The sequence below is a fragment of the Pagrus pagrus genome, assembly GCF_965226575.1.
Source record: "Pagrus pagrus genome assembly, chromosome: 1".
NCBI lineage: Eukaryota > Metazoa > Chordata > Actinopteri > Spariformes > Sparidae > Pagrus > Pagrus pagrus.
In genome coordinates this window covers 30,986,230-31,012,321 of record NC_140185.1, presented here as the reverse complement: position 1 = coordinate 31,012,321, position 26,092 = coordinate 30,986,230, and the positions used below count along the sequence as shown (strand labels likewise).

The 26,092-nt window shown below is 42.1% G+C and overlaps 3 protein-coding genes across 4 annotated transcripts in view; all 3 read left to right on the top strand.

The window, feature by feature from the left end:
• Positions 1–8,953, top strand: part of atosa (atos homolog A) — a 33,628-nt gene extending 24,675 nt beyond the window's left edge. For both annotated transcript variants that reach the window (XM_084362957.1, XM_084362956.1), the window contains 8 exons: positions 62–1,910; positions 3,295–3,420; positions 4,232–4,320; positions 5,414–5,510; positions 5,887–6,045; positions 6,903–6,971; positions 7,338–7,531; positions 7,630–8,953. In XM_084362957.1, the coding sequence (XP_084219083.1) occupies positions 62–1,910; positions 3,295–3,420; positions 4,232–4,320; positions 5,414–5,510; positions 5,887–6,045; positions 6,903–6,971; positions 7,338–7,531; positions 7,630–7,783 (2,737 nt within the window). In that variant the 3' untranslated portion in view covers positions 7,784–8,953. The remainder of the gene's footprint in view (positions 1–61; positions 1,911–3,294; positions 3,421–4,231; positions 4,321–5,413; positions 5,511–5,886; positions 6,046–6,902; positions 6,972–7,337; positions 7,532–7,629) is intronic.
• A 1,591-nt stretch (positions 8,954–10,544) lies between these two features.
• On the top strand, positions 10,545–15,145 carry LOC311259751 (cAMP-regulated phosphoprotein 19-A). The gene is made up of 3 exons (XM_084357056.1): positions 10,545–10,729; positions 11,734–11,856; positions 13,521–15,145. Exons 1-3 carry the CDS (start codon positions 10,673–10,675, stop codon positions 13,689–13,691), a joined length of 351 nt encoding a protein of 116 aa, XP_084213182.1. The 5' UTR covers positions 10,545–10,672; the 3' UTR covers positions 13,692–15,145.
• Positions 15,146–17,336: 2,191 nt separating this feature from the next.
• The window catches only part of myo5aa (myosin VAa), a 51,933-nt gene continuing 43,177 nt past the window's right edge, over positions 17,337–26,092 (top strand). Inside the window, exon 1 of the mRNA XM_084348314.1 lies at positions 17,337–17,626. Within this exon, the coding sequence (XP_084204440.1) occupies positions 17,600–17,626 (27 nt within the window). The 5' untranslated portion in view covers positions 17,337–17,599. The remainder of the gene's footprint in view (positions 17,627–26,092) is intronic.

The following is a 26,092-nucleotide window of genomic DNA, read 5'->3' as shown; positions in this document are numbered from 1 at the left end:
AATATTTTAAGGTGGAAGAGTTAAAAATGGCCTGTTCATTGAATCTCTCCCTGTCAAACAGGATCAGTGCTGCTGATGAGGAGTTGGTGTGGCAGTTCTCCCAGCCACCTTCGGAGCACATTTTCCCCGTCCCCAATGTATCCCAGAGTGTTGCACTGCAGGTTCGTGTCCAGTCACTCCCCCGCCAACCCACCTACCCCACCCTGGCCTGCAGCATCCACACTGGCCTGCCTCCACTTTACAGCAAGACCCCGAGCCTCAACCCAAACCTCAACAGCCATGGTGGCCTGCCCACCCTCAAAAAGAGCCAAGACCCCAGCAAAGACAACCTCGTTCAAAACTCTAACATGTACAGCAAGAGCTCTAACTCCATGTCTGGCCTTCTCCTCAATGGATTACCCATTCCTAACCTCCCCATCAACAACATCCCCATTAATAGCCTTCCTCATACTGCTGTGCCACCTCCCTTCAGCAAGAAGAGCCAGGAGCCTGGGGAAGACCACACGTATCAAAATGGAGAGCCTCCGCAGGTCAGCATCCCCCAACGTCAGGGCTCCCCACTGTTCCACAGGTCCTCTCACTCCCCTACACCGCCCCGCTCCCACTCCCCCTCTCCGCTTCCCACTAGCAAAGCAGGGAAGTGGCTGTACTCTGCTCTCAATGGTTCATCTGACCCCACGCAAGTAGAAGACTTTGGGTCTGGCACTAACAGCAGTGACAGGTCAAAGGGGCCCATCCCTGAGCCACTTAGAGCATTTAAGAATTTCTCCCTGGCAGAGCCGCCCCGTTGCCCCTCCCCAAGGCCTGCTGCCACCGAGACAAACCCCCTGATTGGCTCGCTGCTGCAGGAGAGACAGGAAGTTATTGCCCGCATCGCACAGAGGCTGAACTTCTGCGACCCCACAGCACCGCCACTCCCTCCCGGCCTTTTTGCTTCTGACAACCCTCCCAAAGCCATGTGGGGCAGTAACCATGAAGACATAACTGCCAGTAAGACCAAAGAGCCTGAGGTACCGCCCTACGAGTCTGTAGGACGTGTGTGGTCCAGCCCCTTCAACACACCCGTGACTGACACCTCTTTCAGCAAACGGGAAAGCTCCTCCCCTAAACCTGCAGCCTGCAGGAAGCTGAAAATGACTGAGACAAGAGACGGAGAGGAGGAGAGGAACGGAGAGAGGCAGAGAGAGAAAGAGAAGGAGAAGGGGAGAGACAGCTCCCTGATCGCCCAGGCAGTACAAGACATTACTAGACTGATCCAAGAGAGACTGTCTGTACCCTCGCTGTCGCCCAGGCACAGCAGGAGTGGCAGCCCTCTGCACCACACACACACGACAACAGTCACACACACAGTCCGCACATACTTACACACCGCACACGTCCCACAGGCCTCCTCACACACTGCCACCAACGGTTACGCCAACGGCCACATACCCAACCATGAACCTCACAGAGGCAACACGCACATCTCCGCGCCCATTTGCACAGACAAGCCCCGAGTCGATGCGGGGACCGAACGCCATTCTCCCCTGGCCCAAAATGGTGCTCACTTTACACTTGAAGAACCCTCATTCAGAGGCCAGTCCTACACCCAGACTGGTCAGTGTTTACGAACTCCCCCACAGGAAAAGCTCAGAGTCAGGACACCCAGCAGCCATGAAACCCCCTCTGCCTCCCATGTCCTTGAGAACAGCCCAAGGAATGCCCAGATCTTTAGTTGGACTTGCAGTGATGCCAGCCCAGTCATGAACTGTAACATAAGCCACAACCACAGCAAGCCTCAGCCTCAGTACCAGTCCCAGATGCAGGTCTATGGGACAGCCCAGGCCTCGTTCCCGCAGGATGAGAACCAGGCGCCCTCGGAGTCAGGATCCTCCAGCAGTCCAGACATGACTCCCCCTACCACTGTCCTGGTAAGGGACTCCTCATTTTGTGATATACATTTAATCATTTTCCATGATGACTCTTGCCATATCCGTGCTTGAAGGAGCCTGGGTTTAACTGTATCAGTAAAAGCAATTGTTCACCATTTTTGGAAATAAGTGTATTTGCTTTCTTGCTAAGAGTTAGATGAGAAAATCAGTACCACTCTCATGTCTGTATGGTAAATATCAAACTACAGCCAGCAGCTGGTTTTAGCTGAGCACAAAGCTAACCTCGCTTTATTGAAAAGTAACAAAATCCTCCCACTAATTAACATGTCATTTTTTCTTTGTTTATTCTTTACAAAAACTCTGTGTTAAAATGAAGTAGGAGTTAAAAAAACTGCAATAGCAATATATCAGCCAATATACACGTTATTTTGCAATGATCCCTCAAATTTGAGTTTTGAACACTTTTGACAAAGATATGTAACGGAGGCAGGATATCTTACAGTTTAACAATAAACATAACTGCCTAAAATAACATTGGTGCACTGGGACAGTAAACTAAACTGCATTATAATCTCTAAAAATAACAGCCCATATTGGACAACATATCAGCTAATACCAATACATCTGTGATAGGCCAATATTGGCTGATAATATCAGCCAACCGATTTACCAGCCTGGCTCTAAATCTCAGCAACTGGCTGCTGCTGAATAGTCTGATTATTATAATATATACAATGGGAGAGTTATCATTCGTCTAATTCTCGACAAGGGAGCTATTAACTATTCTTTTAAGTTATATTCTAAAAACTGTAATATACATATATCTAGTATTTTATTAAATATGACTGAAAGCATTATTCATTCCACAAAAAGTATCCTGGCTTCTGTCCATAGCACTGAAAAAATCCCAATTCGAAGTAGAAACTCTCATCTCAGTGCTTTGATAAAGAGTAAAACACTGCACAACGATGCTATCAGTCCTCTTTACTTTTCTGGTTAGCTTTTCTACATTTATTCCAGTTGTTTCCTAGGATATTTACCCATAGCTACTCGGTGGAACAAAATCTTCTTCCTGTTGTGGTTGAGGATTGACAGACCACTTCCTTTGTGCCATAAATCGTGCTTTCATTTTTCCTGGGAAAATCCTACCCAGTGGCAGACTGAATACCATGGTAAAATTGGTTCTTGTCGGGAACCAATCGAAATTTGGATGGTGTCATTTTCTTATAGCCATTATAGTGTACAGTTATCATCATGATTATAAGTTTAAGCAAAACAGTTGTCTATTTCCACTTAAGGAACCTCCTCATTTATCACATCTCAGTGTTTTGTTCGGTAGCAGACTCATATGAGGCTGTAACTGTCATGAGTATTTCAGATTACTTTCAAGCTTCCCTAATCTCTCTCCATCTCTGCGCTGCAGCGAGCTCACAGCCCCTCCCCTCTACGTCCCTGCAACACCTGGAAGAAACAGAATCGCCACTCATTAGACGCCACAGCGACCAAGGCCTTCCATCCCCGTACTGGCCTGCCTCTGCTCTCCAGCCCTGTAAGAAACACACTCGCACTCGTCGACGTAGTGAAATTCACACTCATCGTCCGTTTCTACTTTGTGCATCAGTTAACACTTGCACATACAGGCTCACAGTCACACTCGAACACTTACTGACTCAGTCATTGTCGGTGTCAATGCAGTTGCGTTTGTCATAACAACACATTCGTTACCCTTTATTCCAAGCCATCTGAAGCGTTACTCACACAGCACTTTCAGCAGCCTGTGAATGTTTGTCATAAAGAGACTTTGAAATATTTGGCAGGTTTTTTTTTTTGGTTTTTTATTGCTGCTGGGCTACTGAGTTTGTTAGCTAGGGTTAAGGATACACATAACAGACACAGGCAGGAAAGGCACGTGACTCATGTGTGCCTCATCAGCCACAGTAAGTTGTTTCACCAAGTTTGCCAGATTACCTCACTGCTCGGTCCTCACGGTTTCCTGTCTTCTGAACAGTCTCACTCACGTATAAACTCTCAAGTGTACACACAGACACACACACAGTCTCACCAACACAAAGGCTCATACAAATCATGTTGCTCATTATTCAAACTATAGTCACACATTAAAATCATGACTTTCATGCCGTTTGAATCTTTCACAATAGATAGAATCCATTGTACTATAGAAATATATAGTTTTAATGGGGGATTTCAAATGTTTTTTCTCCTGTAATTGAAGAATCAGATATTTACACAGATTGTGCTACTAAATGTCTCTCCTGTCATTTCTCCTACATATATCTTGTCCTCTGAGCTCTTATCTATGACAGTCGCACTTTGTTAATCATGTCCTTTGTCTGCCGCAGGTTCCTCAGAGGAAAAATCAAACAGGCTACTTTGACCTGGACACCTCTCTGGTTGGCTGTAAGGGTTTGCCTTGGGCCTCTGGGAAAAGGTACGCAATTTCTCACCTGGGAACTTTGTTACTATATTTACCAGACTCCAAACTCAGTTTGCCCACAAAGATAAGGTGGTCGGGATACTTTTTCAGATCTACTGCAGTCTTAATAGCAGTAAAAAGAACAAGCATTTTTTTGTTTTACAGTTGCCTCCCACATCATCTGTTTATTATAGTACCATCTGGATCAAGTTACTCATACTTTGCATCATCAAACTTAGTTGTTTTCTCACTTTGCAACATTTCAGCTGTTACTATGTGTGAGTGCCAGCAAGACAAAGTCTGGTTTTGATATTTTTTTTATTGTGTTTTAAAGTTTTTAACACCAGTATTAATCGAGCTATTCAAAGTCGAAGGACTTGTGTAGGGGAATCTATATAGGCGACTTGCTACAGCTGCCGTATTTAAACCCAAACACGCTGACATAGCCTCAGATCAGCAATAGGTTTTAGAAGTATTGTCTGTGTGTTGTGAGTTGAGACAATAAGAGCGTTGTTCTCAGTGGTAAGGTTAGGTCAGCCCTGTTCTGCTGACTGTTCCTCTCACGCTGCCACCTGCTGAAGCTCTGCTGTACTGTGACTGCATCTAGAATCACACACATTCTGCTCAAAATGGCAGACAGAACTGAATACACACAGAGCTTCGTGCCACTGCCCACACACAGCAGATGTGGGTGGAAGCTGCTTTTGATAAAGCAGATGTTTCAAGAGTTTGACCTTCAGGGTGGAAAGTTCAGTTCAGCCAGCGGATGAGTTCTGGTCAGTTTGGCTGCGGCTGGTAAAAGCCACTGTCATGCTTCAGTGTGGGGTTTTCTCTTTTTTATGCTGAAGGATCTGCCTGATTAAAATAATGTATGTGACTGAATTACTTTGTCTGTGTGACCAGTGGACAAAAATTAGGTTTTTCTGCTCCGGCTCTGGCTGATTCCTTTTTGTTTACACACAATAAGTTTCAGTCTTTTATCTCACCCTAACAGGTGTATTGAGACATACCAGGAACGCTTGTCATGTCAAATTCTTAAGATGCTCTTTCACACCCCACTCATTTAAAACAAGTTGCTCAAGTGTTTGTCCGTGTTTTAACCCTTTAGGGTGTGTCCGAAGGGAGAGGGGTACACGGATGAGTCACAGCAGCTGTTCAGTGCCAGCGCTCCACCTGCCAGTCTCAGTTTGCTGGGAAACTTTGAGGTATGAGACACACACACACAGACAGACACACAAACACACACACTCAGAATCATCTCTTTTTCATCCAGCACTTTTTGAGAAGAGTGTACTTTCACTCATGCCAGTTTTCATCCCTAAATAATTCAAATGAAACAGAACACTCACAAAGGGAATTGATTCAGCTGCCAGACTTCTTTAAAGTGAAAATCTGGGCTAACCATTATCTAGCAGCCTGTACTGTTTGATGGCTAACTTCGTGTTTTCCTTTTTCAAAGGATTCCCTAATACTTTCCTCAATGATAAGAACATTGAGTTTCTGTCCCGGATGAAAAAGTTGAAGCCGAACTCAACAGTGTCTTACGTGTGAGAAAAATAATGGAAGTGAATTTTTTTTCAGGAGTGTGTGCTGAACTACCGCCTGGAGCCTTTAGGGTTAGTGGACGGTTTCACAGCAGAGGTTGGAGCCAGCGGGTCGTTCTGCCCCAGTCACCTGACCTTACCTGTGGAGGTGTCGTTCTACAGTGTCTCCGATGACAACGCTCCTTCACCATATATGGTGAGATTACTTTTTTCCCCCCCGGTTAGTCATCAATAATTCAGTTTTGTGTTTCCAGGCTGAATGACTGAGCCTTAACTGAAAACTGACCTCAAATGTGTGTGTGGGAGCTGGGGTGCCTCAGTTGGTAGAGCAGGCGTCCCGTGTACAGAGGCTTTGTCCTCGCTACAGTGGCCCAGGGTTCGGGTCCGACCTGTGGCCCCTAGCTACATGTCGTCCCCCCTCTCTCTAATCCCATTTCCTGCCACTTGTCTGTCCTATCAATAAAGCCATAAAGGCCAAAAAAAAGTGTGTAGGGGCTACTGTGTATTACCTTTGTATGCCTCTTTGCAGTAGTGGAGTGTAACTAAGTAAATTTACTCAAGTGCTGTACTTAAGTACAGTTTTGATGCTTATTTCCATGTTAGGCTGCTTTTACTCGACTATAGTTTGGAGGCAAAAACCGCACTTTGTACTCAATTATATTTATTTTAAAAGTTTGTTCACTTGTAACTTAGAGTATTATCATAAATACTGTTATAGACTTATAAATGATGCTATATTATTTTGAATAAGCTTCCAAGCAATCTATAAAGTAATTAAAATGAGCCCCACCAGCTGCATCATCAAAGTGATGTACACATTAGTGAATCATTTATTATAATCTAATAATGTAAAATCCTGAACGTGATTCTGAAATGCCATTCTGCGTAATTAGTACTTTAGGTAATTAAGTATATTTTGATGCCAATACTTTTTTTACTCAAGTAGGATTTTGAACAAAGGACTTTTACTTGTAACAAAGTATTTTGACACTGTACTGCTACTTTTACTTGAGTAAAATAATCTGAATCCTTCCTCTGATTGTGTTTCCTCAGGGTGTGATAAACCTGGAGTCCCTGGGGAAAAGGGGCTACCGTGTACCTCCATCAGGAACCATTCAAGTGGTGAGGAAAATATGTATTTCTGTAAGAGATGCATCGTGGTGCACACATGGCTGAGAACAAAGAGCAAATTACACCAAGTAACAAAAGGAAAAGGGAGACCCCTAGTGGCCTTGGAGGAAAATGATTCATGTAACATACAGATTAAAGGGCATGTTTTTATTTATTTATGATGCTTATACTTCTGAATTCATTTAGATGTTTACACTTAGTTACATATTTATGATGATATGTAATGTGTGATGTGTATTTATGTATATTTCACAGCATGTAATGTTCTGTTATGTCTGTATAGATCAATGAGTGCAGATTACAAAGAGTTAGAAACCTGTCTAACTCCTCACATGCTCCCATGGTTTTCCCACTCAGACCTTATTCAACCCCAACAAGACGGTGGTGAAGATGTTTGTTGTGATGTACGACCTACGAGCCATGCCAGCTGGACACCAGACCTTCCTTCGCCAGAGGACTTTCTCTGTTCCCGTCCGCCGAGACACAAACAATCAGACCAGCAGGAAGGCCCTCGGCCATGGACGCACCTTGCGCTACCTCGTTCATCTGAGGTGAGTTGGCTGTTGTCTAAAACTGGAATATTTACAGTAGCGGTGATGTTTCCCTCTACTAAGTCTCGCTGCCTTTCTTTGCTCCCAATCCCGACCAGGTTCCAGAGTTCTAAGTCTGGGAAGATCTACCTCCATAGGGACATCCGTCTGCTGTTTTCCAGGAAGTCCATGGAGGTAGACAGCGGTGCTGCCTACGAGCTCCAGTCCTTCACGGAGTCCCCTATTGACCCGCCATTCTCTCCCCGCTGCTGAGGCCCGTCTCCCTCCGGCCTCCACTACCGAAGCTTCAGTCACACCTCGATGCCAGCGATAGACTCTTACTCAGCCCACGGCGAGTTGAGAAGCGATTTGAGGACAGCAGTGATCAAGACTCACCTGGCCTGTGCCCAAAATCTTCAGTTTCATCCCCCTCTGTCACCCAGAACTGACAAGGGCGGGGGCGCTAAGAGGCTGGGAGACTCGTCAGAAATGAAACCTTGTTCTCTGTTAAGTGCACGACCTTGGATCAGAGAGTCTGGGTCAAAAGTTACAGTTATTGAGCATGTTTCAGATCCTGTTCTCCTGGTTAAGAAGGCCTTACCAGATATGAGAAGTATTTGTTTTTTCCTGCTGTTGTGTGTATCCCCTCCAGCGTCTGGCAGGAGAGTAGAGACCAGTGATTGTCTACAGAGGCAGTTAGACACTTGAATAATTTCCACAGAGTTTAGGCTACTTTACTCTGTTTGCTCAAATCAAAATGTTAATTGGACCCTCTACTTGACATAACGAATAAGTGTTCAATCTCAATTAGTTTAATTATAAATGCAATAAAAGGCCCTTTTTAATGGTAAAAAAAATAAAAATGTTTTAAATCCTTGAAGATTAGATTGATTGAACTGAAAGTGAACTCAGCTTTTTGACCCTGTGATTCCTGAGCTCGGGAGCAGAGGGAGTGCGTCTGGAAGAGGAAGCAGGAGGCAGACCGCGGTGAAACACCATCCCCCCTCGTCCAAAAGAAAACGAAGACAAACCTTCATACCACGGACCACTAAAGAAGTCGAACAAGCAATCAAGCTCGATTCAACTCAAAGCATCACAGCAGAAGATCAGAAGTGCACTGTGGATTATTTTTTCTCATTCTAACTGGAAATGAAACAGAAAAATAGTAATATTCTAATACTTTTGTACTGTTACAGAACCACTTTATTGGAAGTGTTGCAATAGGAAGAGTAACCTTAGTTTAGTGTTTACACATTCACTTTCAGTTTACTTAACCATCAGTTTATTTAATATTTAAATTAATATTTCAGTTACTACTTGTGACGTCTGTCATGCTAAGATGATGTAGTGCGAACTGTATATCATAGTATGTATTTTTGACATTAATATTCAAATCTGAAAAAAAATATATCTATATATCTTCTAAAGCAATCTTGAAAGCTGCTCTCGTCTCTTTGTGTTGTCATTTGTCCAAGCATGTTTCCTGTTCTCACACTACATCTGCACACAGTCGCACACTGGGGAGGAAATGAGAGGAACAAAACACGAGTGATTTGTGCTGCTATTCAGGGAGGAAGTATCCAAAATGTCACACCTTATCTCTGCAGATAATAAATCTCTACTGACTCGAAGAGCAGAAAAGAAGAAGACAACATTTCCGTGCTCTTCATGTGTGGCAGGATTAATAACAGCAGATTTTCTGCTCGTGTCCTCTGTTCAAACATTGCAACAATACTCTGACTTTATTCTAAATATAGAGGAAAGTGCCCTTTAAACACGCCCACTGAGAACCATGTTCAGGACTTTTCTTAATACATTGTTTTTTTACACAAGTGTAGCACTATGGGCAGACCAAGGACATTGAATGTGCAAGTGTATTAGAAAAAAAACTATTGTTGAAAGGAATTATGTGTGAAGCTTTCCCATAACGAAAGATTAGCAATTATGACCTGATGATTTCAAAATTGGTCTTAAACTGCACGATATAAAACAACAGAACTACATTAAAGCTGTGAGTTTTGGGAATAATATGTAACTGATATACACTCTCCATCTTGTGATCACTTCAACTGAGATAACATTTCTGAATGCAAAGTTGATCGTACACATCAGTTCGGTAAACAAAAACTCAATTCTGTTTCTTCCATCTTTGACATGTAATAAAAACATCAAACACAATTGGAATAAGGGAATGAAAATGCTAGAATTTGTAACAAAGATGAATTTAAAAAGGCACCATGATTAAAACACATGACACAGGAAACATGCAGCCTGTGTTCTCACACCTCATCTGTGGACTGGTAAACACATTCGCACACATTCATCAGAGCAAATGTTACTTTGGTTAAGATAAACACAATGTTTTTACAATAGCTCATCTTAATAAATGTTTGTCTAAAATATGGAGTATAAATTGGAGTATATTCTTGTTAGACAAAACTGCACCCCCCAAAAGTTGTTTTTTTTTATTTTTATTTTTTTTATGGCATGATGCAGGTTGCAGTCAGCTGTTGTCTGTAACTTCACACTCATAATTCAAGACTACAGGTTGTAACACCTGGAAGCCCACACAGCAAAGATGCAGGCAGTTACTGTAAATATCCCACTGCTGTCAGCAAGGCTGCAAGTACTGAAGGTGATGGTCATTTAATATGGCTGCCACTGCATCTGCACAGCCTCACCACATCTGCATGCACGAGTTTTGCATGATGACAAAGCCAAGCTGAAGGTCTGCTGTGTAAAGCGTCTGTTTCACTCCTTCATTTAGCAGATCAACCGCACATTTCAGTCTCTGCCACAGAGCAAAGAATAAAAAACACGTTATGGGAGAACTATAATCAGTGCAGCAGTCATCATCATCATCCTCCAGATCTGAGGATTATTCCACCAAAATCTGGATTTGTGTTGCAACACATGGGTCCAACAGCTGATCGGTGTGTTACGCAATGTAAATCGGATCCCGGGCTCTAAATGCGGGTGCACGGCGGGAGTGCCAATGCCGTGAGCGCGCGTGGTGTCTCCGCATGTGACGTAGTATTTCTTGTGCGGGATTGCGCGCTCGGCAGGACTCGTATGGGTACGGAAAGTCAGAGCAGGGGGGATTTGTGGATCACTTGTCCAACTAGTGAGCAATCTCGTGTCTGAGATCACGGTAATATAGACATGTCGGGGGATAACGAAGAAACGCAGGCGGCCGAGGAGACATCGGTGGACGAGAAGGTAACTGTGCGGCGGATTAGCGTTTTTAGCAGACACAGTAGCTTCGGTGAAGCTAACGCTGTTAGCTTAGCTTCTTCACCCCGCGCTCGTTATTGTTGACATATCAACCAAAGCCAGCTACAAAGCCCTTGTTACAGTAGTTAAAATTATTAACCAAGCCTTGTAACGACACCGTGTTACCGGTTAGCTGGTCTGTCGTCTCGGCTGCTGACGGAGCGAGTGTTTCGGACGGTTGGTGTGAATGTCAGAGGTAACGCTACCGCTAGCTAATGTTTGCAGCTCGCCAAGCTAGCTGTCATGACATTCACACACACTGGCGAATTGGTAACAGTTAGCTCAGCCGCTAACGCTAGCTTATCTACAGCTAGCAGCCTGCTGTACTCTGGCTTGAAGCCCAGTCACAGCAACGTTATTTTAAATTCCACTTTAGCTACCGCAGTGTTTGCTAAGTGCTACCTAGCCAAACCGCGCCAGCTGGGAGTAGCAACAAGCTGGTGGTTATCCTGCAACGCATTTATTGAACATAACATATTACATTTAGTGCATTCACCCCCAATCCACTGAACCAAGTGTGGGTTAGCTCCTTAGTGTCTGCTTTGTGAGGAGGCTGTCGAGCAAACACTAGACAGTATTTCCTTTTAGCCTCATGTCAATATGGATCTCAATAAACCGCATTTGAACCTGTAATGTAACATCAACACTACCAGGCAGGTGGATATATACATGTTTTTGTGCTAATGTTGTGTTTGTGCTGTGCTATGTTAGAAAACCATAGATTTATGCAGTATAGTTTTATGCTTTGCTTTAATGAAGGTGCATTTACGGTAACAAGCTCTAATGGACAGTCAGATTATCTAATGTTTTACCACAGTGCCATCAGATGATTCAAGCCTGGAGGCAACTGATGAATGTACACCTCTCTCGTGGTTGTGCAATAACTACGTGGTTTCTGAACAAATGGTCTCCCCCTCATCTCAATGCCTCACGCTTCTGCTCGTTTTCAGGAGGTTCAGGACAAGGTGATCAGTCCTGAGAAGGCGGAGGAGGCCAAACTGAAGGCCAGATACCCAAATTTAGGAAACAAGCCCGGGGGCTCTGATCTGCTCCGCAAACGCCTCCAGAAGGGGGTGAGTTATCTCTTGTGTTTAATTGTGAAAAGTGCAGAGTTCACTCAAAAGACAGTCTCTGAACCCGCTGTCCTTTTTATGTTAGTAACAAAATAATACCAACTCAAGGTCCATACTTGGCTCATATCAGTGAGAGAAGACTCAATTTTGGAAACACATTTCACTATCACAACACTTAAAAACTGCTGCCTCCAAAATGAGCATGACGTGTAAACGCCTCGCAACAGTGTCCGTTAAACCTGAAAATCATGAATGTAGGCTTTATTGCAGGGAGGTTATTTTAGTGCCTCCCATAAATTTGCAGCTGAATGTTTAATCACAGTCCCTCCTTATATTGTGCCATGATTTATGATATTGTGATACTGGAATGATCGCATCATTCATAGAGATCTAATAGGTTGTTGTGATAAAGAACAATTCATCTATCAAGGAAAAATACCCACAAAAACTTGCTCACATCACTTTAGATTCAATAACATGTGCTATGCACCTGACATTATTTTTGACACTGTCAGACACTTCTGTTAAGTAAATCATTGATTTGTAATTAACTAATTAGGAAACGTCCTCGGCTGAAAAGATTATTTACTTTACACTGTCATTCATCAGGTAAAACGAACATACCAAACCAAACATCAGCATGCTTTTCTCATATAACATCATTATTTTATACGATTTTGAGGTTTGGTTAGACTAAGTAAGCAATTCTGTAGCTTGTGTTGGACGTTTAATGAAAGTAGTGACATTTTGTACTTTTGTAGATAAGTTATAACAACATTTGATAAGCAAGAAGCTCCAAAAAGATAATAATTATTTGTTTAAAAGTATTATTATCTTGCCTGCCAAAATTCTGCAGCTTACAGGTGTGGAGTAATTTATTACATTCATTGTTCTCACCAGAGGCATAGTGGTGTGAAATTTTGATTGCATTTCCACTCTTGTAATATTTTCTCACATCTATTTTAAATCGTGATGTGTTCACATCCATGGTAGCTTACCAGCAGCCTCCTCCTTCACTGCTTTGTTGGCATGTTTCTTCATTTGTGGGTGAGTTACCTCCACCAAATGTGAATCAGCAGCACATGTAAGGGTTTTGTGCTTTGCTTTGTCATTTATGACCATAAATGAAGAGTCCCTTTGGACTGTTGGTTGGACAAAATAATCTATTTGAAGACATTACTTTGGGCTCTGCAAGCATTGTTCACATTTCTGGACATTTAATAGACTAAACAACTAATGATTAATCGTGAAAATAATCTGCTGAATAATTGTTAGTTGCAGCCCAAATGTGCATATATGTCCTTGTTTGTATTCCATACAATCTTAATGAGGATCCACACATAAAACGCTGCTGCACTAAAAGTGGTCAAACTCCACAGGGTACCTTTAAAACAAGATCACAATTTGTGGCATTTGCTCCCTTTACCATCTAATAAATATAAGCTGGGTAAGTCTGAAGATTAGTACCATTATCATTATATTATCATCAGCAGACTTATATATGGTTCATATCGAAGCTGCAGTTATTTCTCCTTGCAATGTAATTTAAATATATATAAAACCAAATCTTCACTATATTGGAGCTTGCATCAGTCGCAGGTTGTAATTCTTTTCATTTTTAACCGTTCACACTTTTAAAATTTGAACCTTATGTCTCCCTACAGCAAAAGTACTTTGACTCTGGCGACTACAACATGGCTAAAGCGAAGATAAAGAACAAGCAGCTGCCGACAGCCGCACCAGAGAAGACCGAGATCACAGGGGACCACATCCCCACCCCCCAGGACCTGCCCCAGAGGAAACCCTCTCTGGTGGCCAGTAAACTGGCAGGCTGATGCACACACAGCCTCAACAGCCCCTGCACCACCTCCCAGCCCCAAACCCTCTCCACTCAAGTCTCAGAGCTGTAACATTACCTCTCCCACCCCTCACACTACCACCTGTCCCCTGACCCCTCCCAACAGGAACCCACAGCTAGCATCCAGCAAACTGCCGAGCTGGTACCCTCAAAATCCTGTTTATTTTTGTTTCCAACCCATCTAGCTTTGTCTTGACTACCTCCTATGCTTGTTTTTGTCCCTCGCTACTCGCTACTTTCCCAAAATGACTATCCTTGTGTCATTGTCCTTTTACATTTCCATGTTTCTTTTTATTTTCTCATTACCTCCATGTAAGATACGTTGAAAGACAGGACATCCAAGCGTGAGTGTGATGAGCGAAATGTGACACCACTGGACGACCGATAACTATGGTGTTTACTGGCTGAAGAGATGGGGCGAGCAGCATGGTTGGAGGGCTTTAGTATGGTCATCAGGACCCCTCAGTTTGGAAGTGTGTATATATATATATTTCCTTTTGTTTGGCACAGGGGCAGACGTCAGCCTTTTAAAGCATTTTACATCTGATTTGTATCATTCACTTTATGTCCTTATTCTAAATTATGCTGTCAATATGCTTGAGTGATTCACTGAATATAATAATCCAGAGGCTGAGCTCAGTTTCATTAACATTTTGATTGTGAATCATGGGCGGGGGGAGGGCGTGTTTAAGGACCACACGGTGAAGGCCAGAGTGTCATATGGAAGTGCATGTGTGACGCAGGGCTCCCAAAGGTGAACCTCACTGAGCTCCATTTTAATTCATCAAGGTGCACTGAGCACAGACACAGATGCTGAAAAGCACTGGGTCGATGGTGCATTCAAGACTCCTTGAAACTAGGAAAACATTCTACTTGTGAAAGAGGAGGTGGCAGCGTTGTTGCTTCAGTTTGCAATGTTGAAAGTTTGCACTGTATTTGTGGTGTGTGCCATGCATTTCAGCTTCAGATGACGACACAGTCACTCTCCTCAGGCCAAAGCTTCTAGTTCCAAGTTGCCATGAATGAATCATCAATGCTCAAAGAGAGTTAGAGGAGTGTGTGGGACCTGAAAGCTAAATTCCTTTCAGTAGGGACCGGTCTCTGTCCTGTACGCTGTGTGAGTAGACTAAATTTATGGTTAAACAATGTACTGGGGGCAGCTCTTGGCACTGGGAACAAATTGTGTTATGAATTGTATTCAGACATGAAAAAAACAAAACTTCTGTATGCATAAGTAGTTTCATCTTAAAAATGTCCTTGGCCCTGTAAAGTGCTTTTCCAGGGTCCTTACTGACTGGATGACGTTTACCTGCGATGTGGTAAATCTAAGCTAGCACTACATCCGCCTCAGCTGTGCATGTATATGGCTGCCCTGCTGTCACTTTGTGCCATTTTGTTTTGTAAATAAAATAGTTTTGCACAAATGTTTAATTGCTGTGTCATGTGTTTTATGTTGATTTTGCTGTTGGGGACATAATGTATGTTTAAGGTGCTTTGAATTGCCAAGTCAATGCACAGGATGTTTTTTAAATATTGTCTCATCAAAAATCACCTGGGTGAGGAAATGGTGCTTGTTCGTCTTAATCTGTATTTACTCCATGTGGTCAGGGTAAATGTTCTCTTATAGTTAGTGTAAGACAATATTACAATGTTGATTTTTTTTCTATCCCATTATGTTGTAAACTGACCAGTTTATGTAGCGATCAGTTAACGGAAGGTTGCTCAAAAATCTGGACCTGGTCAAAGGTAATCCAGCACTACAGTCGGTGTCACTTAAGATTTTATATTTTCCATTTATAACTAAACCCTAATACTTGCACCAGCAGATAATAAATAAATATATATATATATATATATATATATATATATACACACCATGATGCTAAAGGAAAAACAAAAATAGGATTAAAGAATCAATAGTTGTCCTTTCAATCATTTAATTGTCATTGTTAAGCCTAAAACAAAAAAAGTTTTTTTCATTAATATTTTACTTTCATGACGTTTGTCTTCTTTCATCATATTTTTGAAGAAAATATAAAAGAACAGAACAAAATCACAGTTTCCAAATTTACAAGGTTCATGGTCAATTTATTGTCATTTTTTAAACAAGTGTTTCAAAAACGAAAAGTCTTTGTGTCCTGCTACATTTTTTTTTTTTTTTGGCAATGGAGTGTTGAGGATAATGAACATATTTCACATTGACTCTGATTCGCAAAAGACAAAATATACTTCAAGTGAGCGTACAAACTTTCTTGCGTTTTTCAAATTTTTCCGGGAAAAAAAAAAAAAAATCAAATGTGATATTTTCTTTAAAATGCCCATAAAAATTATTTATGGTAACACTGCTACTGTAACATTAAAATGATTTTAAAGCTGTTATTTTAAAGAGTTCATATTATGATTTGGGATTTTTGTCTTTCCTTCATTGTGTTACGTAGCATTTTTGTGCATGTAAAAGGTCTGCAAAGTGTAAAAGCCCGAAGTCCACACCACAGAAAACATTGTTCAGTCTTGCATTGCCTGAAACACCTGGTTTGGAGTCGAGCCTTAGCTTCCGTAACTTATGTGCGTCACTATGTTACAGGCGTTATATAAATATATATTTTTGTATACATCTATTATAAAATATATACACTCCAGTCAGTCAGCAGACATACTGTACAGTTGCTACAGCTGTAGCAGCGTTATTTTAGATCACACTACCTTGCTTGGCATGACCCGCCCTACTCTGCCTCTGATTGGCTACATCCTGCTCATTAAAGTGGCAATCTCGAAGATTTCAGGAAGTGGCAGTTGCAGGTGTATTTGTGGACCTCACTGCTTCCCATAGATCCAGAGTCAGTGAGTTGTCAGTTTTGCCACGCCTTCATAACAACACCACATGAAAGCGAAAAGGGAACAATATCTCCTGAGACACTAATTATAACTGTTTACAAAATAAAAAATGGCTTCATCTACGATATAAAAATACCTGGATAGCCGACCGAGCCGGCTAACTTCCGGTTTAGCGCCCGGCTAACTTGAATGGGTATAAAATAACCTAATCGTACGGCTCTTCTAGACTTTCCAACTGTTAATGGTACAGATTGCTCAAATTATGACAGTTAAACGAGTCATTTCGCGGGGGTTGTGACACTAAAAAAGTGAATGTATCCACCGTTTTACAGACGCTTCTTGGGTCTATTGTTGTTTTCTCTTCTCTTACAACTGTTTCCGGCGCATTCATGACGTAAAACGTGACGTCAGTGACGTACAACGTGACGCTTCAGATAAAAATCACCCGCAATTTTTTGAAACAAAAAACGTGTAGACCAGCTAAATTTTATGGAAAAAGCGGTAACGCACCATATGACAAAAGTAATGTTTTTTGTTTTTTAACATAAATTCTTTAACATAAAACAGTTACATAATTTTTGCATTTTTACAGAAGACATTTTGAGCAGCAGAGTATTTTATTTAGCTCCCGTACAGCATTATATTCATCCTGTATTTATGTAAATCATAGAAGAAGAAGCAGCTTCTCTTGTTTGTTGGTGTGTTTTCACCTCTCGGCCGGCAGGGGGCGCGGTTTCCCACGCGGCCGCAGCCCGCTCGTTTTGGCTGAATCATTTCACCCATCATACCCACAATGCAAAGTGAGACGCCGAAACCTCAGCAGCAGCAGCAGCGGCGGCAGCAGCAGCACCAGCAGCCCCGAGCTTTCCAGGTTATCATGGCGATAAGAGACACATCTTCATCTTGAAGCCTCGCAGCGACAAAAGGATTTCCTCCTCCTCCTCCTCCTCCTCCTGCGCTTCATGAAAACACACACCGAGTCTCATGCAGCCAGGAGACCTGCCGGAGTTTTAGCCCAGATTTGGAGAAAGGACATAGCGAGTGACCGTCATGGCAGCGTCGGAGCTGTACACAAAGGTAAGACAAGTGTATATGTGTGTTTATAGCTGCCTGCTAGCATGTCGGCTATATAACCGTCCGGGTCGCAGGTTCAGCGTCATGCTAAGCCCCCTTCAAATATTAAGGGGTGCTCTCTCTAAAAACATGCTGACAGCTTCGTCTTCGCTGTGTAGAAATGTGTTTTTTTTTGACAAGCAAGTCTAGTTTTGGCTTGAAATGAATGAAAATGACGCTGAAAGCAGATGAAACATGTTGTTTTGAATCGCAGTAGGAGCCGTTTGGGTGTTTAAATATAGATGTAAGCGCTGAAATGGGTGCAGCTGACGATAAGATGCTGCAGAGAGTCGTTTTCTGTTCTTGTAACACTCGTGTATATATAAAACAACACATCATTCAAAATCAGCCTCATTATTATCATTTCTGTTGTCATTGTGTGTTCACGAAAACAAGATTATCTTGTCCTCCCGGGCCTCCTTGTTTGACATCTGGAGGCTAAGGGAGGGGGGGGCTGGGATGATGCAAAGGCGGTGCCAGCCATCATGGAGGATCTGCTTTTTTTTTACCCTTTTTAAACAACAATATTTGGCCTCAGCTCAAAGCTGTGCACCTAAATGTCCTTGTGGTGGTGTTTTGTGACGATGTCGGTGCGTGTCTCGGGCTCACGAGCCGCTTGTTTTGGGATGTGTGAGCTCGAGTCCTGCAGGCTGGGTACCGCCGAGATGCTGCGATGAGATCCGCATCCGGACAGTTTTAGCATCCTTTAGCATCCAGGATGTGAGGACTGGTGGAGGCCCTGAAGCCTCACTGTTGTTTATATGTCCACAAATGCTCACTGGAGACAATGTGACACTGCAGCCTGGGAGGCCTGGTACACTCAAGAAGACTCACAAGGTCATGAGTGATGCTGCTGTTGCTGCTCTGCCTCTGTGTTTCTGTGATTGCAAATGTTAAGAAAGTGGAGTGTGTGTGTGTGTGTGTGTGTGTGTGAGGGAGGGAGGGTGAAAGAAATGAGTCACCCATCCCCCTACTTTGAAAGCTTGAATAAGGTTGTGTTGGAGGGGAAACGTGACAGTGTTTGTGTGTGTGTGTGATGACGAGTGTGACTTAAATTTCTTTTTAAATGTATTTGTGATTTCAGTCCCTCCACTATCAGCTGTACATCTCATGCTGATACACCTTTTTCCTCCAGCCTCTGTTGTCCGAAGTGGTTCAGGTTTACGTAGGTAGATGGTCAAAGACCTTTCTCTGAACCAGGTGACACAGATTTGAACCCTGTGTCAGCAAATGGACGCTCTGCTGACGCGTTTGACCGTGCCGGCCCCTGGGACGCTGCTCTTTAGACCTCTGATCTCGAAGGAAGGCAAACAGAAATCACAGATTGAGTGCTGCATTTAGTGCTGAAACATTTTTTTTGATTAATTGATCAACAGAAAATTGACTGGCAACAATTTATCAATTCATTTTAAGCAAAAAATTGACTTGTTCCAGCTTCTTAAATGTGGAAATGTTTAAATCGACAAAACATGTAAATGGAAAACATCATCTTAGATTTTACGAAATTGTGATAAACAAATGTTTTACTGTCTGTCAATTAATTGATTTACTGTGAAACTTATTGGAGCTGTACACAAGAGAGCCAAGCGATACTCCATTTTTGAGGCTGATGCTGATATTAAGGAGAAAAACCTTCTGACATCTATAGAGAAAAATATACACACATTTTTGTATTGATCCTTTAAGTATGGTGAACACTTTTCATAAAGGTCTGTGACGTACGCAGGATATTTTACAGTTGACCTATTTCACAATGACCTCTATTGTCTGAAATGACATCAGTGCACTGAAACAATAAACTTCATTGGGAATTTTAAAAATATTTATGTGTTTATAGCTGAGTGCTAGCAGACTGGCTGTGCTTTTTTTTTTTTTTCTTAATTAAATGTCCTAGTTGCACGTTCAGTTTCCTGCAAAATGCCTTTCAATTTTCAGGAAATTCTCCCAAGAAACACGTTAAATTTCAGCTACGGAAAACCTGTCTTTCTAATTTATGAAATTGGCTTTGAAACCTCATCAAACATAACCTGTCAGACATGCAGTGTGTTGCATTTCAAATTTAAGAGAAATAAGGGTTGCTGCCTGCTTTTGCTCTCTTTTAGCAGAGATATTATTTGTTGGGTTTTGCTTGAAGAGCACCTTGGTGTGAAATTACAACCAGCCTCTGAACAAAATGTGAGTAGATTTTGGCTGATCCCGCTTAATCTGTTTCCTCTGCCAGCAGCATTTTGGCCTGTAGCCACCCATCAATTTGTCAGTCTTATATTCCAGAAGAATCTTGTTTGATTTAAAAATGCTTTTTTTACTGAAAAAGGAACAGGCAGGGGGAACTGTATGCGTCAGTGTGGCTGGGAAACACAAAGTTAGTTTCTACATTGAATGGTTCAGTCTGTTTTTAAAAAGTCAACTTCTGATGTCAGACCCCTCTCTGTGATTTCCTTTTCCAACACAGGGCTGGAAAACACTCTGCCCTTTGTGTGTATGAGTCAGCCTTATAGAAGCTTATTGAGCGGGTCTGAGCCACACACACACACACACACACACACACACACACACAGCATAAAATTCTGCTCCAGTCCACGTTTGGCTCCTGACTGACCTGACCGCCAGTATAAAGACAGGCGAGTCAGAGGTGAAGGCAGATTTTTGTAGGTGGGAGGAAAGGGATGAATCAAGCAGGTGTAAACATCAGTCAGGAAAACAAATCAGTGCTTTTTCAAATATTTAATTCAGTTTTTTTCATCTGCTTGAGCCTAAATCAAATCAGGATCAAAAGGAGCCAGAGGTGAATGAAACAGTGCTGTGTAACTCAAAGCAGAGAGCAGGAGGATGAAGTGAGACGATGCTCCATTAGATGAGTCAGAGATGGAAAAGCTATTCAACACACAACGAGTGCATATGCTTTATTTTTAGAGCTACTAGACTCGGTATCGATTTGTATGGTCATATAAAGATGTGTTGCCTCCGACTGCAGTTCAGACGGCCTTGATTTGTCTGTGAGCTGAGCTCGACGTGGTCGGCTGTCAATCCTCTGGAGGAGCTGGCAGTAAAGGGCTGATAACAATAACTATAAATATGTCGTTTTAAAAATCATTCTAACTCAAGTGGACGGTGGAGTCAACACCACAGCTCCACCGTCCACAACAACAATGACAACGACAGTGGCAAATTATATATTCGGGGTCACTTTCAGAGTGATTTCATTAACGGCAGAAACTAACAGCCAATCAGAATCCATTTGAATTTACAGAGCCATTAATCCACTTGATTTTGGGGACATTATCCTACAAAATAATGTTGCAGCAGTGCTTATAATACTGCCTACTTCTTTTACGTAAGCTAATTGATGCCATTTAGATAACACTTTTTAGATGGCCTACTCGAGTAAGTCAGTCTTGGTTATGTAAACAACTTATAAAATGCTTATATAACATAATATTTAGCTGCAAACTACACATTAAAAACATAATTTTATTTGAGACATTCTGCAAAATTGGTCTTCAGCACTGATAGGATCTCTGAAGTTTGTTTTGTCTTTACTGATGTCGTCTTGGATGATCGCCATGATAATTGATGTTGACTCATACAGAAACATGAATACAATTTGTCTCTTAACAGTGTGATTCTCCTAACTCCTCTCATCTTTGAAGGATTTCATAACCCCACGTTCTTCTGGGTTTTTGTTTGTTTCCCTGTGCAATACTCAGCAGTAACAGGTCCTCAAGATCCCTTTTTCCAAAGCTGCCGACAGTTATCGCCACCATTTAAAGAGTGTTATCACTGATCAGCCTAGATGCTCACATTGTTGTTGTTACAGTTGTGATTATAGTTATCGTTCTTGGTGTGGACGCCCTTCAGACACTAATGACCTCTGCTCGCCAGGATAAATCACAAGAAACTACTATAATGATTTCTTGCCTGACAGTATTATAATACAGGCACAGGTATCTGATTATACTTCAAGATAGTTGCCTTCATTGCATCAATATGTTTTGCTTACTGATGAGGAAACTTACAGTTTTTCGCAAAGCAGGACTCATTCCTACACTGAATACTGTGTGTTTATTGCGGTACGTGGTGCTAACTGATGTGCTGTCATTCATATACCAAACTTCTAGCAAAAGGTAATTTTTCCATATTTAAAATGCTGGTAGCAAAGAAAAGTTTCACCTCTGCGTCACTATGATTCTTCAGTAATCATCCCACCTCTTCATGTTCTAGTCACACTGACTGGGTGCTAAGCTGTAACAGCTGTATGTGGTGCAGGGATGTGGGACTTCGCGGTGAATCAGGACTGGATCATACGGGTCAGAAAACAGCAGCAGGGCTGAAAATTTCAAGCATGTTGCACATGAGGTCAGACATCACTCCCGATGTGAGGGAGCCAGCGATCTCACGAGCAGCTGATGGAGAGGAAAACACCTGCTGTTACATCACTTGTTGGGGCGTTTTCAAAAGCACAGCATGCTCTGCTATTTTAACCCACAGAGAGCACGGCAACAGTCGGTTTCTGTGATTTAGTGTCGGTCTACATTTAATTTACAACATTTTTAAATCATTCTTGCCCCCAATTTTTAGCCATTTTTGGTTTTGAGTAAGATATTTCAACAGGTTTAGGATGGATTTTGATGACATTTGACTCAGTTATTCATGTTTCCTTAAAGATCAATCATAATAAATTTGGTGATCCTCTGAATTTTTTTTTCAGCACCTTTACCTTGTCAAAAATATTGTAAAAAAAAGTATTTGTCCAGTGCCTTGGTTTATGACTAAATGCCTCCTATGTTACTGATGTTCACATGAGCCTCAGCTGCACTCAGTGCGTTAGCATGCTAACATTTGCTAACTTGGTTTGCTAAAGTGTTGAACATGGTAAACATTTCATATTTTAGCATGATAGTTTACATAAACATGTCGTGCTTTGTGTGCTATAGATGACACCTCAACTGCATCTAGTGGTGAGTTTTACATGATCTAATGTCAGCGGTTTATTTATTTCTCCCCAGCTGTAATCGAGAGCATGTGCATTAGATTACTGAGATAACCTGGTTAAAGTAATTGCGCAGTCATGTTGTATATGCTCTGGCATGTAGTCATCGCAGTCCTGTCCAATGCAGACAAACACACCAAGGGCAGATGCATGTTTATGGCTAAAATAGTGAATCTGACTATTATGTTCAGAGTGATGGTGCAGCGGTTATCTGTTGTGAACCTTAAGCATCTTCTTTCAACATTGTGTTTGTTTCAGTTTCCATCTTCAAGTAAATGAAATGTGTCATTGTTACACAACACAGACTTGTAATACGTTTGGGAATTCAAATTCTTACTCGTGTTTTGATACAAATGAACTGTGCCACTCTTAAACAAGAGGACACTTTCAATCCAGGTCAATCCAAAGTTCAGGTTTCCAGCTTCATTATGGGCCTGTCAGACAGTTGTTTTTTGGAGCCGTGTCAGTGGTTTGTGGGAAAGTCTTGTTTTTCTCCCCGTCTGCATCAAAACTCATGTGATTGAAAAAGGAAGCCCGAGTCGTTGACAGACAGCAGGGATGGCCAGTCATCTGCTGCAGGGAGAGGGACTTTGGGGAACGTTTGTTGAACGCTGTTTGTGTCTGTGGACACAATGGGAAGGTTTCATTCACCAGTGAGTGCTGGAGCTCAGTGCTCAATCAGCTAGGGTCTGGTCTTGTGTGGCTGGAGGCATCCAGAAAACCGGCAGACTCGCAGCATGAGCTAGAGACTTGATAAAGATACAAGATGAATCGGGAGTTGGAGTACATGTTTGTCCAAGTAAGTTTATTACCTCTAACTATAACTTCTTTTAATGCTTTTTTTAAGCATTCATCCATTACAAATCTATCTTGAGACCTGGTTAAAGAAGATGGTTCAAATGAAACAGTCTGATCTGTTGAAGCTACTTTCTCTTTGTAGCTGTATGTGGTTCTTTGATAAGTGATGTGTTTCTTCTGGTTTTTGTTGAGTTGCATCTCCAATGTGCAACATGGAGCCCCAGTACTGGCACACCCTTCTTCTGTGGTAAAATTGTATGTTATTGAAAGCAACAGGGCAGTAATAACTCCAGGGCGGCATAAAATCAGATTTTAGCCTGAACTGAGTTTTTGTATCTGAATAAAAGCAAAATCCATGGTACAGATTGTCAAAATTTAATCACCGAAAGTAGTTTGTCCCGACCTTTGTAGATATTGGACTGCGTGACTGGCTTGGCAGCTAGGACACAACCTAGTTGCCGAGATGGGAAGCAGTATGTTCTCCTTTTTAAATGGTCCTATAGATCTACAGGCCATGTAAAATATTCTCCACAGGTTCCCTGTTAACTGTAGCATGTTGTATTTTGCAGCAAGGGAAGGGTCATGTTCGAAAAACCAAGAAAATATCTGAAGAGGCGGTTAGCTTAGCATCTTTTCCCAGTTTTTTAAATTGTTCAGGCCCATTTTCTGGTGTAAACATAAGGCAAAAGCTCAGCTGTGCACTGTTTCTCCTACCCTGGCATAGCATACAGAAGTGAACTACACTACTCTAAGAGTCAGCACGGACTAGACTAATGTGATTAGGTTCAGGGCAGCGTCACAGCTTAGTGGGCAACACTGATCTCTGATCATTGGCACGCTAGTCGTGCCAAGAGTCCAGTTAGGGAACACCATTGGATGTAGCGAGACAAGCAGAGTTTCTCTCCAACCAGACTCTCCACCAGCACTGAGGTCTCTGTATCTTGGCGTCATGCTGCGTCTGCCCAGCTGAGCAGAAAAACAGCAGATTCTCACATGAGTGGCATCATGTGACGAGGCCTCTGCAGTCTGGAACTCCATTGACGGCTTTACTGAGAATATGTGAGCAAAACACGGCCCGCACACCACTGCAGACGTCGAGATATTTGTCTCTGCCGGACTGTATCGTTAAAAAAGTTTTTTCCAGATTCCCCTCAATTCACTCAAGAATTATTTAAGATTATTTCACTCACTGGACCAGCTGCTTCTTTACAACAGAGCAGAGGAGTGTCATTTTATTTGAGTAGAGTTCAGCGACATGGATAATGTGTCGACCATCTTTTTGACCTGATTTAATGTTTGTATTAATTTTTTAACTGAGCAATATTCGACTGGTCCTCATTCACCTGAAGTCGCAGTGATGTAGCGAGGTGGGACAATCTTTTAGTCTTCAGTCAACGGTGCTGCCTAAGTGTAAAGTTTTCATAGGTGGTATAGATGGTCTGTTGTTTAATAAAGTTAGTCAAGTGAGACTTAAAGATATAATATGTAACATTTCAACATTAAGACTAGAAATTTGTTATATTTTTGGTTGAGTTGTGTACTTGCGTTTTTCTAAATGTTAATAACCTAAGTCACATCAGATAGATTTTAATTGGCAGCAGTGGTTGTTAAACAATGAAGACAAGAAAGTAAAAAGTTCATATTGGAAATGATTTCCGACTGATTTTCGACTGATGGCTTAACAGTGGCCTGATAAGCCATCAGTTAGGATCTGTCGGTGTAAGTCGGGGAAAACCCTGAGAGGGTTCAGAGAAGTCACAGCAGGCCAGGGTGTCTCCAGTCCAAGAGCAAAAGCTCAGAGCTCAGTATTAGCAAGGTGAAGTGACTCTAATCTGCTGTTGACTTTGTAAACACTCTGGATGAATGCCCGGCCCCATGGCTTACAGCCTTACACCCCCAACACACACATATATACATACTGTATGTGCACATATGCTGTGCACACACACACTCTCCCACTGCCCTGATCTATATGTCCTCCAAATCTCAGTTGTTCTCTACTGTCCTTGCAGATGTGCTGCAGCAGGACTGAGAGCAAAATGAGGGTTTAGGTTTACAACTGAAATGAATGTGACATTAGTAACAACACGACTGTAAGAGATTACAAATATCTGTGAGCTCCATGTTGTGGCACACAGTTTTGGATGAAATCAGTTTAATCTCTCGTCTTTTGTTAATGTAAACACATCCATACTCATTGTTCTTCTCCTGCCTTAGTGCCTCCTTTTGGATGCTTACATTATTTCTGTCTGAGGTTCAGGAGAAGAATTAAGTACAGGCTTTAGCCTTCGTGTTACTAGTAGCTGCAGTAGCAGCAACCTGTAGCTATATGCGAATCTAATGAAATCTCGGTGTAGTTGACTGCAATGAGATTAGCCGGTGTTGAGCCCTGAGTTAGCTTAATCAGGTCCTGATCCTTTGTCTCAGTTAAACCAGGATTAGCACCAGCCCTGTCTTGTACCTTCAGGAGCAGCCTCTCCCTGCTGTGAACTGAGCCACTGTGAGGGAAAGTGTGAACTAGTTCATTATTTGATATAAAAGAAATTGTGTCATTAAAAACTTGTGACAGTGTGCTGCCTTCTGATGTTGATGAGAGGCCATTACTATGAATAATGATTCTCATCACACTAACTAGTTTTGAA